Source organism: Geotrypetes seraphini, chromosome 9 (assembly GCF_902459505.1).
Source record: "Geotrypetes seraphini chromosome 9, aGeoSer1.1, whole genome shotgun sequence".
Taxonomy (NCBI): domain Eukaryota; kingdom Metazoa; phylum Chordata; class Amphibia; order Gymnophiona; family Dermophiidae; genus Geotrypetes; species Geotrypetes seraphini.
Window position 1 is genome coordinate 168,150,480 of NC_047092.1, and position 16,607 is coordinate 168,167,086.

The window sequence follows — 16,607 nt, forward strand, 5'->3', positions numbered from 1 at the left end:
AGTAGGAGGGAGAAGACTGGCTATGTTCTGGAGAACCAAGTCAAAAGGGTTGGGTAGACTTTTGTGCAGGAGTAGCTTTTACCTGCTGTTGTTGCTGAGGTTGTCTAGCAGCTGGACGCTGTTGCCTCTGACGCCTAGGTTGTTGTGCAGTTTGAGGCAGAGGACGAGCCACAAATCTACGTTGGTAGGTTGATTGTGGACAAAAGGGCCTGGTTGGTGGAGGCTTCTTAGGTTTAAGAAGCGTGTCCCATCTGGTCTCATGAGCCGATAATTTCTGGGTAGTGGAGTCCATGGAATCTCCAAACAGCTCATCCCCTAAGCAAGGTGTATTGGCTAGCCTATCCTGGTGATTAACGTCCAATTCTGAAACACGAAGCCAGGCTAGCCTTCGCATGGCCACTGACATGGCAGTGGCTCTGGAGGTCAGCTCGAAAGTATCATAGATAGATCTTACCATGAATTTTCGAAGCTGTAAAAGAGATGAACAAGTGTGGTGAAAAGCAGACTTTTTCCTATCAGGAAGATATTTCTCAAAAGCAGTGAGATTTTGTATTAGGTGCTTAAGATAAAAAGAGAAATGGAATGCATAATTTCCTGATCGATTTGCTAACATAGCATTTTGGTATAGCCTTTTACCAAACTTGTCCATAGATTTGCCCTCTCTGCCAGGAGGGACTGAGGCATATACACTAGCCCCTTTGGACTTTTTTAAAGTTGATTCAACCAAAAGGGACTCATGAGGTAATTGGGGCTTGTCAAACCCAGGAATAGGAATGACTTTATACAAGGAATCCAACTTTCTAGGAGCTCCAGGGATAGTTAAAGGAGATTCCAGATTCTTATAAAACGTCTCTCTCAAAATATCATGGAGAGGTAGTTTAAGGTATTCCTTTGGAGGCTGGTCAAAGTCCAAGGCATCAAGGAAAGCCTTGGATTTCTTTGACTCAGCCTCCAAAGGAATGGAGAGAGCATCACACATTTCCTTCAAAAATGAAGAAAAGGAAGACACTTCTGGTTTAGAGGAGGCTCCTAAAACAGACGGGTCCTCATCATCAGAAGAGCATTCTCCCTCCGAAAGAAGAGGATCCTCCGAGTCACCCCATAAGTCAGGGTCTCGAACCTGAAAACTCCGGTCTCGAGACTCTGGAGTGGAAGGCTCTAAATGCCGGGACTTGTGAAGAGACTTCCCCGACCTGCCTGATTCGGTACCGGGAGATGCTACAGTACGCACCGGAGCCGAAGTCTGTACAGCTTGATGGTGAGCTCTCGGCTCCGGCGCCAGAATCGGCATGGAGACCGAGGAAACCGACTGTACCGGTACCGATAGAGTGGACATCGATAAAATAGGACGGTCCACTATCGGTACCGGTGGCTCAGACCGGACTGGTACCGGTAAATTCGATGCCAGGGCTGGAGGTAGGAGGTGCTGTAGCTGTTCTTTAAGTTGTGCCTTCAGAACAGCAGCTATACGCTCCTCAAGGGAAGGCACCGGTACCGTCTTTTTCTTTAATGGTACCTGCGGTGCCGCTCTACGCTCCGAGGATGAGGACCCCGATGTCGAGGGGCTCACCTCTATAGGAGCGGAGCGCTTCCGTGGGCGCCTCGAGGTCGGCAGAATTGGACTCGCTGCCATCGAGACCGGAGGACGCTCCAACGGGGAAGGCTTCTTAGCCGGCTTACCTGGAGTCGACACCGCCGCAGTATCGCGTGGTGTCGATGATGTGGGTGCCGACTGCGCCGGTGCCGATGTCGGTGCCGGTGTAGAATCAGACATCTCGGCACCAAACAATAATTTTTGTTGAATCTCTCGATTTTTAAGAGTTCTCTTTTTTAAAGTTGCACAGCGGGTGCAGGTTGACGCTCGATGGTCGGGACCAAGACACTGGAGACACCAATTATGAGGATCAGTCAGTGAAATTGGTCGTGCACACCGCTGGCACTTTTTGAAGCCGGGTTGTGGGGGCATGAATGTAAAAACGGCTTCAGCCAAATCGAAGGCCGAGGCCTCGATGGTGGCTAAAGGCCCCGCCGGGGCAAGGCCGAAAAACAGGCAAAAAAACAAAGTGTTTTTTTTTTTTTTTGTAAGAAAGAAAATAAAGAAAAAAGGGAAGGAAATAAGATTCCTCAAAAAGTTTACGCGAGCGGGAAGTTCACAAAAAAATCCTCTCACAACAGCCGTTGAGAGAGACGCGTCTTCTTAGCTCCGCGGAAACTAAGAAACTGGGGACCGCGCGCCTCTGTCGGGCGGGAAGGCACTCGCGCGTGCGCGGTGCGGCCTACCAGAACTTTCCAAGTTCTTAGAGTGCAATCACTCTAAAATTGTCCGTACCGGGGCTCCGTCGGTGCCGTCACCCATCAGTCAAGAATAGCTGCCTGCTTGTCCTGGGATAATTCATTTTATGTATTAAGCAGGATATAAGATTGTTAAATAAATAACACCTGCTACAGGTAAACACTTTTTTCCGAGAACAAGCATGTAGTATATTCTCACATGTGGTACTCCCTAGCTGCCAGGATCCTGCCTCTGAGGGTTATTGACAACTACCATGAGCTTAGCGAAACCAACAGAGTTGGAAGGAAGTTGACTTCTAAGTGGAAAATAAACTTTATAGATCTGTTTGGCCGAACTATCTATCCCTTCTGGAATGAAACTCTAAGCAGCAGTGGGATGTAAAGGCATGAACTGAGGAACAGGTGGTGCTTTACAGATGTCCTTAATGGAAGTAGAATGTAGATGAGCTACTAAAGTTGCCATTGCTTAAACTTTGTGTGTCGTAATATGGCTTTCAAGTGTCAGCCCAGACCACGCATAGCAAAAGGAGATACAGTCCGCCAACTGTGTGGAGATGGTTCTTTTCGTGACAGGAGCTCCTAGTCTGTTAGGATAGAATGGCAGGAACAGTTAGTTAAGTTGAAGTCCTGTGAGGTTTGGTGCGATGCAAGTAATAAGCAAGAGCAGATTTTCTGATGGATTCAGTTCTTCTTAGGTGGGAAGCAAGATCCCATTTGCCATTCTCATTGTGGAAAGGGAAAGAGAACTGGATTTAGCTCATCCCTTTCTTAGACATTCAAGGCCAGTTACATTCGGGTATAGTAGTGTGGAGGGCCTTCTTGCATAGATTCTTTAAATAGTTTAGGACAAAACTTAGGTAGCAATATTTCCTCGCTGAAAAGGTATGATCATGTTTACCAAGAATTTAGGATGAGTACACAGAAGTAATTTGCATTGAAAACGTGGAGAATAAAGTTCTTAGTTGAAAAAGGTTCAAGTTCACCGATTCTTCCAAAGTCACCACTAGTAGCGCTTTCCAGGTAACATGTTTGAATTAAAAAGACTATTGGCTCAAACGGAGATAAGAACATCATTAATGCACCATGATAAAGAAGGTATCTGAAACAGTGGCTTGATATGAAAAAGTCTCTTTGTAAATTGAGAAGCTATTAGGCAACGTGAAGCTTGAGGCTTATTGAAGAGAACATGACAGATTATGATAACATGTACTCCAGATTATGATAACATGTACTCTTAATGGAGAACATTTATAGACCCCTCTCCCCCCCCACACACACACACCATCTGTTATCAATTGGTGCTGTAAACATTCTATACATCATCATAACCTCAGCCTGTCATGTTCCCTTTTTTTTGCCCATCTTCCCAAAACAGCCCAGAACAGGTTACAAATTAAACATACATAGTATAATTAGGCGACTAAGTATTACAGACTGATGCAACATACTTTATATACATTGGCAACTAGGCATTACAGACTCATGCTCTTAGATAGCAATAATTTCATGGTTACAGAGTTGTAGACATCATTAGTTATCTTGATTGACAGTCAAAGTTCCTGTTTGCTGTCAAGTTCATGTAAAGTGGTAGGTTTTCACTACCTTCCTGAAATTCAATAAGCCTTCCAAAGATCTGATGCATGTTAGCATTTGATTCCAGAGTCTCAGCAGGAAATGGAGTAGACTCGCCTACAGACACTCTCCAAATTGAGGAACCATCCTGAAGGTATGTACAGTTGTCTCTCTTCCTGTGATCGTAATGGTTGACATGGAACATAGAGTGGTAGTTTATTTGATATATAGCTAGAAACCATGGTGTAAAAGACTTCAAAATCCACCACCAGGCCCTTAAAAGATACGTTTGGCGATAGGCAACCAGTGTGTGGAGATTTTTGCTGGGGAAACAGGGTCATGGATATGAAGGTTCTTTATTAAACAAATTACTGCATTTTGTATGAATTGTAGACATTCTTTGCAGACAGACCAACAAATATTACAATAGTCCATACATGATAGGATGAAAGCAGAGAGTAGTGGAGTAAAGTTGGATTCCGAAAAGTACATCTGAATTATCCATAGTTGGCATAGGTAGTAGAAGGAAGTAGATACAACCATGAAAACATGATTCATTAGTGAAAAAGCACAGTCAAGTATTATTCCCAGACTGTGTACCTGGTCTTTGGCAATAAGAGTGGTCGATCCCCAGGAAAAGGAAAGGTGAGTGTAGGTGCAATTTTCTCTGCGTATCCAGATGAGATCTTTTTTTTTTTCAGCATTCAGATATAGTTTGTTTGAAGTCATCCAGTTTTTCATTTCTGATAGTTTTGCAGTTTGGTAATTTGGGTGTTACGGTTTAAACCTAGTGGGAGATATAACTGCATGTCGTTTGTGAAACAGTGTATTTGGATCTGGTATTTTAGAGCAATGTCTATTACTGGTTTGATATACAATTTAAATAGTAGAGGTGAAAGCAATGTACCCTAGGGCACACCATATTTGATTGGTTTGGGCTCTGACATGACTGTTCCTCTACATCAGTGATGCCAATGTCTTTAAGTCTAGATAAGAGAAGGGGGTGGTCAAGGGTGTCAAAGGCAGCTGGCAAGTGGTCACTTCCAGTTACTGTGGTCACCACCAATTGCCAAGCGATTACTTCTGGTCGCTTCCAGTCACTTGTTACCACAGGTTACTTCCGGTTACTCTGCGTACCTTTGGACCCGCTCTGGTCCCCACAAGGCAAAGTCCTTGGCCACACACTGGCCACGTCAGGATCTTTTTGGCTTACTAAGGGTTAGGCAAATGCCAGAATTCATCCCCTCAAGGGTCACCTGAGAGCTCCTAACAAGTTCTCCCCTTCTAGATTACTAGTCCTAAGAGAATTGTTTTCTAACCCCTTTTCCCTTCAGGATGAATAACAAACTCCCAGGTATCTTTGCAGTATCCATATGTAAATCTGTATACAAATGAGTTTCATCCATAGTATCTGTTCCTGCTTTTCACTGAAGCCTCCTCATTTAAATTCAGGGTTTCTTGTGACGATACGCCAATCCTGTTACAGCGGCATTTGAATTTAGCAGGACTAGCCCAGTAGACTCCAGCAGTAATCAATGATGTCTGTTAGGACTGTCTTAGTGTTATGGAATTACCAGAATCCTAACTGATAGATAGAAAGAGCTTCTTGTCTGTCAATAAAGATTTGTAGTTGCATTAGTACTACCTTTACTAAAACCTTAGATATGAATGGTAGGTTGGAAACAGACCTGAAGTTACTCGGTTTGTTAGGATCTAAGGTGTTTTTGTTGTTTTTTTTAATTGGTCAGACCACAACAGATTTCCAATTCTTGGGCACTACACCAGTTTGTAAGGAGGCATTGATCAGAGGTAGAATTGATTTAAAAAAGACACCTTTACAGACATTAGGAGGTTGGATGGACAAGAATCAAGAATCGAGCCCACTATCTTTGTAAAGTCCTCAAGTGAAATAGTCTCAAAATGACTTAGGTTTTCAAACTTGGATTCCCTTTTAAGGAGCAAGATCGTTATGGGAAATTGGTATTATTTTCACATCGGAATCGAGGTTTGAGAGAATTTGGTTTATTTTCTTCTGGAAAAAAGAAGAAAAGTTTTAATTGTTTAAGTCTGTTTGTAGATTTTGATTATTTCCTTGATTCCTGGGTGGCCAATTTATAATCTTCTAATAGTTTTTTCCAGATGGACTTATCATCTGTATCCTTAGTTTTGCACCATTTCCTTTCCACTTTCCTCAGTTCCTTTTTTTGTTCTAAGGATGTTGGTAAAACAAGGGGGATGAGAATTTGTGGGGGTTAGATTTAATTTCCTTGACATCTGCACAGCTCTCATATAGGACTTTTACTCTTGTATGACAAGTTAAGGTAGTTTCTTCAAAAGATTTATAAGGTAGCTCAATCTTATCTACCGTATTAGTTTGGATATGCCAAATGAAAATGTCTCAAGGTTGACTGAATCAGGGTTAAATACTTTCTGATTAGGGATTTATTCCTGTTAACAGATTGTTTAGTATCGATGGTGAGATTAAAGGAAATTAGCTGAAGGTCAGACCAGGATACTGCCGTATTCATAAAATTGGCCAGTTTGTGGTCATATGATGGTTCTTCCAGAGTAAAGATCAGGTCTAGTACATGACCAGTGGAGTGTGTAGAAGAGGTAACTATCTGAAGAAAGCCTAGGTAAGATAGTGTTGTTACAAAATCTGTGGGGGCCCCAGTAATGTTGGGATAGTAAAATTAAAGTCTCCTAGGACTACAACCTTCTTGTAGGATATAACTAGCTTAGTAATAATAGCAAGTAGTTTGCCCAAGGCACTCATAGGAGAGTGAGGGGCTCTATTTATCAGGATAAAGATAAATTCTTTGTTGTGGCCTAGAGAAAAGAAAAGGCATTCTAAGGATTGCATTGTTAAAAGAATCAATTGCCCGTGGGGTGAGGTCAGACTTTACAATGTCATCCCTCCACTCTTGTCTATATGTTAGCATGCAAATATTGATAACTAGGGAGGCATAGCGTTCCCAGTGTAACCCCATCATTGTTTTTCAACCATGTTTCCATGATTAGAAGGATATCCCAATTCTTGTCAGCAACAATATCAGTTAGAATGAGTTCTTTATTGTAAACTGATCTGAGGTTTACTATGGCGATATTGGGAGAGGGAGAGAGATTAATTTTAGATTGTATGACCTATTTTTTAAAGAACCTAATCTAATCTAATCTAATCTTCGGTTTATATACCAGGTCATCTCCCAACGGAGCTCGACTCGGTTCACATGTATTTAAGACTAGAGTACATAAAGAAGAGCATGGGAGAAATAAAAGCTGTATTGTTATCATTTTGTTGATACTGTAGTTAAGCCGTTTAAATATTGTGTGAACAGCAAAGTTTTCAGGGCTTTACGAAATAGTTGTAGCTGACCTATCAGTCTAATAGGGTCAGGAAGTCCATTCCAGATCTCTACCAACTTGAAGACAAGAGATTGACTAAGCTTCCGAGTAGATTTAATTCCCTTAAAGGAGGGGAAAGATAGCTTATATCTCTGTGTATTCCTCAAATGACAAGATCTAAAGGTATTCCAATATAAGGGGACAAAAGGGTCAAATATTCCATAGAGAAACTTGAAAATGATGCCTGCACATTTAATTGGATCCTAAAGCGGACTGGGAGCCATACCTACCATGACTGCGATAGAAAAGCACATAGTGACAATATTTATTACAGCTGTAAAAGGTTTATTAGTATCAACATTTGGTGAGACAGAAAGGCTTATCAGTTTACTTGATAGTTTAAGGACTCCTAGAGGTCAACACGAGAGGTCATACTAGTACGCGAAGGATACTGAATGGATGAGGTTGATACAATTACCAGAACACAGATGAAGAATACCTTCAATTTAAAGATGAACATACAAGGTCTAACAATTACGTTTGCAAACTCATCCTAGAAAAGTGCTACATACCTAATTGCTGAATATCACTACGGTCACCTTCGAAGTACTCCCTTTGGGAAGCTATGCACCAATACCAGTGCTTACTCCACCCCTGAAAGCAATTTTGGAACTCTTTTTCTGGAATGCCCATCAGAGCTGTCGTCATATTACCCTTGATGTCCTGAATGTCATCAAAATGTCTTCCTTTCAATATTTCCATTATCTTCAAGTAAAGAAAAAAATAAAAATAATTGGGGGCCAGTTCAGATGAGTAGGGAGGATATTCCAATACAGTTATTTGTTTTCTGACTAAAAAAAGCTCCCTCACAAACAGTGCTGTGTGAACTGGTGCATTGACTTGATGCAAGAGCCATGAGTTGGCAAAAAGTTCAGGTTGTTTTCATTTAACTTTTTCATGCAGCCTTTTCAGAACTTCCAAATAGTAAATTTGGTTAACTGTCCAGTTGGTATTCATACTAACAATCCCTCTGATATAAAAAAAAGTTAGCAACATGGTTTTGACTCATGATTTGGACTGGCGGAACTTTTTTTGTCGTGTTGAATTGGCTGACTTCCATTGTGCACTTTGACACTTTGTTTCACAGTTGTATTGGTACACTCATATTTCATTACCAGTGATAAAACAACCCAAAACATTGTCTTGTCTCTCCAAAAGGTCTTGGCAAACTTTGATCCTCCTTTCCTTTTGTTCATCAGCGAGCTCTTTCAGGACCATTTTTGCACACACCTTTCTCATGCCAAGATTTTCAGTTAAGATTTTTCTGTTTCTCTCTCGATGTTTACTTGATCTGCTATGATTCTAACAGTCATCTGACAATTTTGAGGCACAATTCAATGAATTTTTGCAATTTTTTCATCAGTTCTGCTTGTTACTGGCCACCCTGATCTTTTTTTATTAGTGATGCTTTCTCTCCCCTCAGAAAAACATTTAATCCATTTGTACACTGCCATTTTCTTTATGGCATCATCTCCTTAAACTTGGACTAACATGTCCCTGATTTCACTTCCATTCTTGCCAAGTTTAACAAGAAATTTAATGTTTGTTCGTTGCTCTAATTCAAACTCTGACATTCTTGCGATGGCATAGAAAAACACGCAACAACAATAATGAACGCCACTCAACAAGACACCACCACACATCAACAAACACAGCTGTGATACACTAATATACCGGGTTACGAAACCTTACCAAGTTGTTTGTACAGTGCTGCCAACGTAAGCGCACGGAGGCAAGTTTGCGAACTTAATTGTCAGACCTCGAATGTCTGATAAAACGGGAGGGGAGGAGGGTTGAATGCTCCAATCAAGATATTTTGTCTGGGTATTGGTGCACCTAGGTCAGAAACAAAAAGTTGTTCAATTTCCAGGCTGCTACGGATGATTTAAGATTTAGATAGAAATAAAGAAACATAATGGCAGATAAAGGCCAAATGGCCCATCCAGTCTGCCCATCTGCAATAATCATTATCTCTTCCTCTAAGAGATCTCACGTGCCTATCCCACACTTTCTTGAATTCATACAGTCTCTGTCTCCACCACCTCGTCTGGGAGTCTGTTCCATGCATCTACCACACTTTCTGTAAAAAAGTATTTCCTTAGATTAGTCTTGAGCATATCACCTCTTAACTTCATCCTATGTCCGCTCATTCCAGAGCTTCCAGATGTATGAAGGATTTCTCGTTTTGCTTTATCAGTGATGAGAATACTTGCATGAGTACAAAATGTGAAATTTTTTGTTAAAAAGGAACCAGTACGGTGCTATGACAGTCACTGTGTAAGGCATTTTTTTAAAACTTGCTATTGGGATAAATGTGGATGAGGAGCCAAGTTCAACTTATGGTCAGCACATCTCTCATTAGTCAATCTAGAAATAGGGATACTGAATAATAGAGGGATAAATTTGCATTGTCTTTGATAGCAAATAAGCCTACCTGAGAAGATCCCAAGGTTCAAAAAATATTCCATAGGTCTTGAAGTTCCAAAGACTACCTATCAGCTACCTGGTTCTTGTCACAAGGGATGCAAGTGACACTGATTCCTAGTGTTTAGATATGAGTAGTAACTCAAGTCCCACATTCTTGCTGCTTCCTGGCATAAGTAAAGAGAACCTGTTCCTCCCTGTTTGTTGACACAAAATATGGCAATTTAGATGATGTACAAACATACAAAAGGGGTAAAATATTGTTTGGTAGTCCAAATGATTGATATGGAGCAGTATGGGGACATCCGCCAGCTTCTCCTTAAATACTGGTTGTAGATCAGAGGCATGCAGCCAGATAAATCTGCGCATCCTGACATGTATGGCGGATACCACATCAAAAGCATCTTAGTTTGCCCAAGCCATGTGCTTTCTATACTCCCACTGTTTGGCTACTAGCTGGCAAGCTCTGCAATCTTCTCAGGTGGGAGAGTGTCAGCAAATACCACCACACTGAGTACTAAGTTCCACAACTGCACTCTCATGAAGAGCTGATAAGAATGTATTTGGGAAGACGGTACAGGATTTTGAAATACCCTCCTCCCAAAAGACTCCAATGTCTGAGCCTTCCTCCCAGGAGGGCAGTGAGGAGTGAGCTCTTGGCTCTTTTTAAGGGTGGATACTATGAACATGGAATAGTGTGTAAGCTGTAGCTTCTTGAATCTGGGAACCTTCTAGAATATATGCATAATCAGTCTTATGAGTAGGTTCTATAAAGAGTGTGTGTGTGGGGGGGGGGGGTGTCTCCAAATGATTCATCTATACTACCCTAAGGATGTTATGCACAAAAATTGTCACAGCTTCTTTTGGTTGAGCAACAAAGTCAAGAATATCCAAAATCTCATTCCTGGGCTTATCCTTGAAAGTCCAACTAAAATGAGATGGACTTGGACATCTCCTTAACAAAATCAGAAAAGGAGAGTTCCTCAGGTGAAGATCTTCTCCTTTCATGTGGGAAAAGGAATCTTAAGGGATTCCAAGGGACCCCTCCGGTTCCTGATCAGCCTACCAAGTGTGAGTCTGTGCCTCCCTCAGAGTTTCTCTGCAACGGGATTCGTTGGATGATGTCCCCCAGTTGTGACATATGATGTCCTTTTTGCCCTCTGAGAACTTAAATGGCCCACCTGAATTTTCAAGTACAACTATAAACTGTTTTTAATACTATCTGCACAGATGTATAAAACAGTTGGCTGTAATAAGGTGATGAACTACATGTTCTACAGCAAATATAAATAGTATAATACTGTAGCATTTACCTCAATGCCAACTGATTGTTCTAAAACAGATGAATTACTTCTAGCAAATGGTCGCTTATTAGTCTCCTTCTTCAGTTCAGGCTTCACTGTTGATTTATAAGGACTGACATCTTTTTTGAACTGATAAGCAACATCTAACTTGCCAACAGGCGCTTGGTATTTTGCCTGTCAATAAATGTCAAAATATAACTGATATTAAAGCAGCTATATCATTTAAATTGCAAATATTTCCCCATTCAAATACTAATTTTTCTTTTAGTTACTCGTATTATACTGTAGGTCTTCTTTTTTGTCTTAACATGTTATGTTTCTTTTCTTTTTACCTTTTATTAGGGCCACAGGATATTTTATAAAATGTCTGTCTCATCTGTGAACAATTTAATGATTACAATAAGTGTAGATGACAGAGCAATTCTAATATGTAACTGGATTCATTATAGTGGGAGTTTCTAGGAAAGAAAAGCTTTAAACCTACTGTATATGTGTCCTCAGAAAGTAAATAAACAGAGAAAACTATTTTTACACTCTATCAACAAGAGACATTTAGGGCTCCTTTTATGAAGCCATGTTAGCGGCTTTAGTGCACGTGACTTTTCATCACGCACTACCCCCGCGCTGGTCAAAAAACTACTGCCTGATTAAGAGGAGGCGGTAGTGGCTAGCACGCGCTATTACGTGCGCTAAACCGCTAGCGCGGCTTTGTAAAAGGAGCCCTTAAACAAATCTCTAGTACTGTTTTACTTTCCCTTAAACATATAAAAATATCTCCATGCCAAAAGTAAAGTCAAATTTGTGGTTCATTGTCTCATTAAAAACAACAACAAAAAAAAACTTATTGTAGAAAGAGGTATTGTACAGTATTTTTTTTTACACAATGAACTGCTATACAAATAATTATATTACAATTACAGTTCATACTTAGGTTTCACTAGCCAAGCTATGCTAAGGTTTTGAAGTCAGAGCATGGAAGCTGTCAAAATGGACAAGCAATAACTTTACAAACAAGCATCTATAAGAGAAATGTAGTACTTCAAAAAATGTACCTGAACAGGAACAGTTCTGTGGAACTTCAGTGCTCCCTTCTGGTGAAACCTGGCATAGCAGTAAGTGCAATAATCTTCCCCACATTCCAAGCATACCTTCAGGTAAAAAAAAAAAACTCTTTACTTACAGGGAAAAAAAAAAATGAAAGTATTATTTAAGTGCTACTTCTTTTAAAATCAAATGTTATTACCTGTGCAAATCTTCAAGAAAATTTATCTACTGAAACTCACAGTAAGAGATAGTAAAATTAGATAAATAGGAAAAGAAAAAAGGGGAAAATATTCATAAAAACATAATAGCCTTACAGGATCAGACCAATGGTCCATCTAGCCCAGCAGCCTGTCCTCACGGTGGCCAATCCAGGTCACTAGTACCTGACAAAAAACCAGAGTAGCAACAATCATGATATAATACACTCTCTTTTAGGAACTAAAATAAGTCTAGATCAATGTTCTTCAACCACCGGTCCACAGAAATTTCCTGCCGGTCCACAGGGCCATCACATGCATCAGGCCCAAAACAGTGTTCTTCAACCGCCGGTCCACGGTGTGATCGATGCGGCGTTATCTTCGAGCCAGCTCCCTCTTCCTAACTGATTCAAAGCCACGGGCAGTGGCTCCTAAGGGCATCCTACGCCTGAACCTGAAGCCTTGGCTTCCAGATGAGGCACGGGACGTGCAAGGTGCAATTAGTATTATTATGGGGGCGGGGTCTGGGGTGGACACTGGGTAGAGATGGGCGGGGTCTGGCCCACGACTTAGCCCAGTGTTCTTCAACTGCCGGTCCACAGACCGATGCCACAGAATAATTCTTTTATTTCTGCCGGTCCATAGGTGTAAAAAGGTTGAAAAACACTGGTCTAGATCAGTGTTCTTCAACCACCGGTCCGTGGACCGGTGCCGGTCCGCAAAAATATCCTGCCGGTCCACAGGGCCGGCACATGCATCAGGCCCCAGACAGTGCTCTTCAGCTGCTAGTCCACAGTACGATCGATGCGGTGTTGTCTTCGGGCCGGCTCCCTCTTCCTCAGTGCTGCAGTGTACAAAGCCGTGGGCAGAGGCTCTTACGCGCGTCCTGTGCCTGAAATGGAAGCCTTCTCTCTGACGTCACAACGTCAGAAGGAAGGCTTCCAGATGAGATGCAGAACGCACGAGGAGCCGCTGCCCATGGCTTTGGGCCAGATTCACTAAGCAAACCAATTGTGTATCGATCGGTTTGCGAGCCCTTTGCAACCCTATTTCCCTCCGACCCAATTCACTAAAGTGTTTAGGGATCCCCTCCTGATCTGTGCATGCAAATGAGGGAAATAGTATGCAAATTTGGGAGGGCAGTGATTCAATAAACACTTTAGCTAACACCGATTATGATTGCCGATCAGAAAAGAAGCAACTTCTGAAGACCAGTTGCTTCTATCCTGGCCGACTCTCCTGCCCTTTAAAACCACAGGCTGGCAATTTTTACAGAATATATTAAAAAATAATTATTCCTTTTTTATATATTCTATATAATTACAGCCCGTGGTTTTAACCTGCCCCTGCCCCCACGCACTGATGCCCCCCCATGTGCCGATGCCTCGCCAATGCCCCACCAAACAATGTTTGTTTATAGCCAATCATGGACTTCCATAGACTCCTCCCTAAACAATGTTTGTTTATGGCCAATCAGGGACTTCCATAGACTCCTCCCTAAGAAAGTCCCTGATTGGCTGAGGTGCCTCAGCCAATCAGGGCCTTAGGCCCCTCCCCATGCATCAGATGATGCATCGGGGCATGGCCTAAGGCTAGTATCGCGGCGGAGCAGCAGGACTTTTGCCCTTCCTCCTGCTCCCGAAGACCATAGGACAGGACTCGGGAGGCCTGAGGAGCAAGAGGGACTGAGCATCCCTCCTTCTCCGACCGTTTCTAAAGGGAGGGAGGGAGGTGGGCCGGGCCAGGCCCAGCCAGGTGGTGTTTGCAATAGCAGGAAGGACATGGCATCCCTCCTGCCTTGTGTTTGGCGGGACATCGGAACGGGGGGCATTTTTTAGGGAGTTGGGGAGGGAGGAGGCACTTCGGGGCAGGGCTTTTTTATTTATTTTAACCGAGCAGTTATTTTGCGTGTGTAATACACGCATAATATCTGCCCAATTTTTTTAAAAAAAAATTTTTAAGCCGGCAGAAGCCCTGACAGTAGCTTCAGTAGCTTTTTTCCACCGGTACTCGAGCCATTCGGCTGTTAATCGCAGTTAATCGCAGTCATTTCATTGCTAAATCGGCAGCAAAGAATCATCCTACACCTACCTCCTAGTACAGGGGTAGGCAATTTCAGTCCTCGAGAGTCAGAGCCAGGTCAGGTTTTCAGGATATCCACAATGAATATGTATGAGATGGATTTGCATGCACTGCCTCCTTGAGATGCAAATCTATCTCATGCATATTATTGTGGGTATCCTAAAAACCTGACCTGGCTCCGGCTCTCGAGGACCGGAATTGCCTACCCCTGTCCTAGTAGATCCACGGCTGCCATGGAGCAGGTAAGGGCTGGTGGTTGTAGGGCAGCACCTAATCTTGTTTGGGACCATATTGCCCCACCCCCAAACCAGTTTCTTTGGCTGGGGGGCAGAGCAGAGTTGCACTTTCTTGGCTGCGCTACAGGATGAGCCAGTCCCACTGCCAATCCCAGGACTCTCTAACCTCGTTTGGGGAAGTGATGCTCCCCCCCCCTACACACACACACCCAAACCAGGACCGCCACCCCCAGGACTCTCAGCTCTGTGGGCCAGCTGGGGATCCCTGAGAAACTTCCCTACTGCCACCATCTAGGACATAGCAGTGACGTGAAGACAACAATTCAGCAGGGCTGCGATGAATCGTCCCATTCCGCAATATCCTGTTTCCAACCGTGGCCAGTCTAGATTACAAGTACTTCGCAAGATCCCAAAAAAGTAAAATAAATTTTATGCTGCTTATCCTAGAAATAAGTAGTGGATTTTCCCAAGCTCATCTTAATATCAAGACTATGGACTTCTCTTAAGAAATTATCCAAACCTTTTTTAAACCTTGCTAAGCTAATCGATTTCACCACATTCTCTGGCAATGAATTCCAGAGTTTAATTATAGGTTGTGTGAAGAAATATTTTCTCTGGTTTGTTTTAAATCTGCTATTTAGTAGTGCCATAAAGCACAGTTACTTACCGTAACAGGTGTTATCCAGGGACAGCAGGCAGCTATTCTTACATATGGGTGACGTCATCAGCGGAGCCCAGATGCAGAAGCTCGCAAGCAGACTTGCTTGAAGAAACTCAAAGTTTCGAGTCGACCACACCGCGCATGCGCGAGTGCCTTCCTGCCCAGTGAAGGGCACGTCTCCTCAGTTCAGATAGCTAGCAAAGAAGCCAACCAGTGGAAGTGGGTGGGTTGTGAGAATAGCTGCCTGCTGTCCCTGGATAACACCTGTTACGGTAAGTAACTGTGCTTTATCCCAGGACAAGCAGGCAGGCTATTCTCACATATGGGTGACCTCCAAGCTAACCAAAATGGGATGGTGGGAGAGTTGGCAATTTAGGAGAATAAATTTTGCAATACTGTTTGGCCAGAAACTATCCAGACAATAGTGAGAAGTGAAAGTATGAACCGAGGACCAAGTAGCAGCCTTGCAAATTTCCTCAATAGGTGTAGATCTGAGGAAAGCTACTAAAGCTGCCATTGCTCTAACTTTATGGGCTGTGACTCTACTGTGTAGGGGTAATCCAGCCTGGCATAGCACAATGAGATACAAGCAGCCATCCAGTTGGAGATGGTACGCTTAGAGATAGGATGCCCCAACTTCTTTGGATCAAAGGATATAAAAAGTTGAGGAGCAGTTCTGTGTGGTTTGGTGTTTTCCAAATAGAAGGCCAAAGCACGCTTACAGTCCAGAGTATGAAGAGCTATTTCTCCAGGATGAGAATGAGGCTTTGGAAAGAACACTGGAAGTACAATGGATTGGTTGAGATGAAATTCCGATACCACTTTAGGGAGGAATTATGATGAGTGCTAAGGACCACTTTGTCATGATGAAACACAGTGAAAGGTGGATCAACTACTAAAGCTTGCAGTTCACTGACTCTTCGAGCAGAAGTGAGGGCAATAAGAAACACCACTTTCCAAGTGAGATACTTCAGATGAGCCTTGTCAATTGGTTCAAATGGAGGCTTCATCAGTTGAGCAAGTACAACATTGAGGTCCAAAACCACAAGAGGCGGTTAGAGAGGACGTTTGACATTGAAACCACAGGATAAGCAGAGAGGGATTTCCTTTCAATAGGCTGAGGGAAAGCCGCAATTGCACTGAGATGGACTCGGATCGATGTAGACTTGAGGCCAGAAATGGATAAGTGCAAAAGGTAATCCAAAACAGAAGATAAGGAGGAATGTTGAGGCTCCTTATCATGAGAAAAACACCACGTAGAAAATCTAGTCCATTTTTGGTGATAGCATTGTCTAGTGGTAGATTTCCTAGAAGCCTCTAAAACGTCTCTTACAGATTGAGAAAACTGAAGAGGAGTCATGTTGAGAGGTACCAAGCTGCAGATGTAGAG

At 42.6% G+C, this 16,607-nt stretch overlaps 1 protein-coding gene across 6 annotated transcripts in view; it reads right to left on the bottom strand.

Annotated features, from left to right (window-relative positions):
- The window catches only part of ZBBX (zinc finger B-box domain containing), a 172,473-nt gene that overhangs the window by 113,013 nt on the left and 42,853 nt on the right, over positions 1-16,607 (bottom strand). For 5 of the 6 annotated variants that reach the window (XM_033958619.1, XM_033958621.1, XM_033958620.1 and 2 more), the window contains 2 exons: positions 12,050-12,145; positions 11,007-11,171 (listed from right to left, as the gene is read on the bottom strand). In XM_033958619.1, coding sequence (XP_033814510.1) covers positions 11,007-11,171; positions 12,050-12,145 — 261 coding nt within the window. The remainder of the gene's footprint in view (positions 1-11,006; positions 11,172-12,049; positions 12,146-16,607) is intronic. The other variant, XM_033958622.1, reaches the window with a different exon arrangement.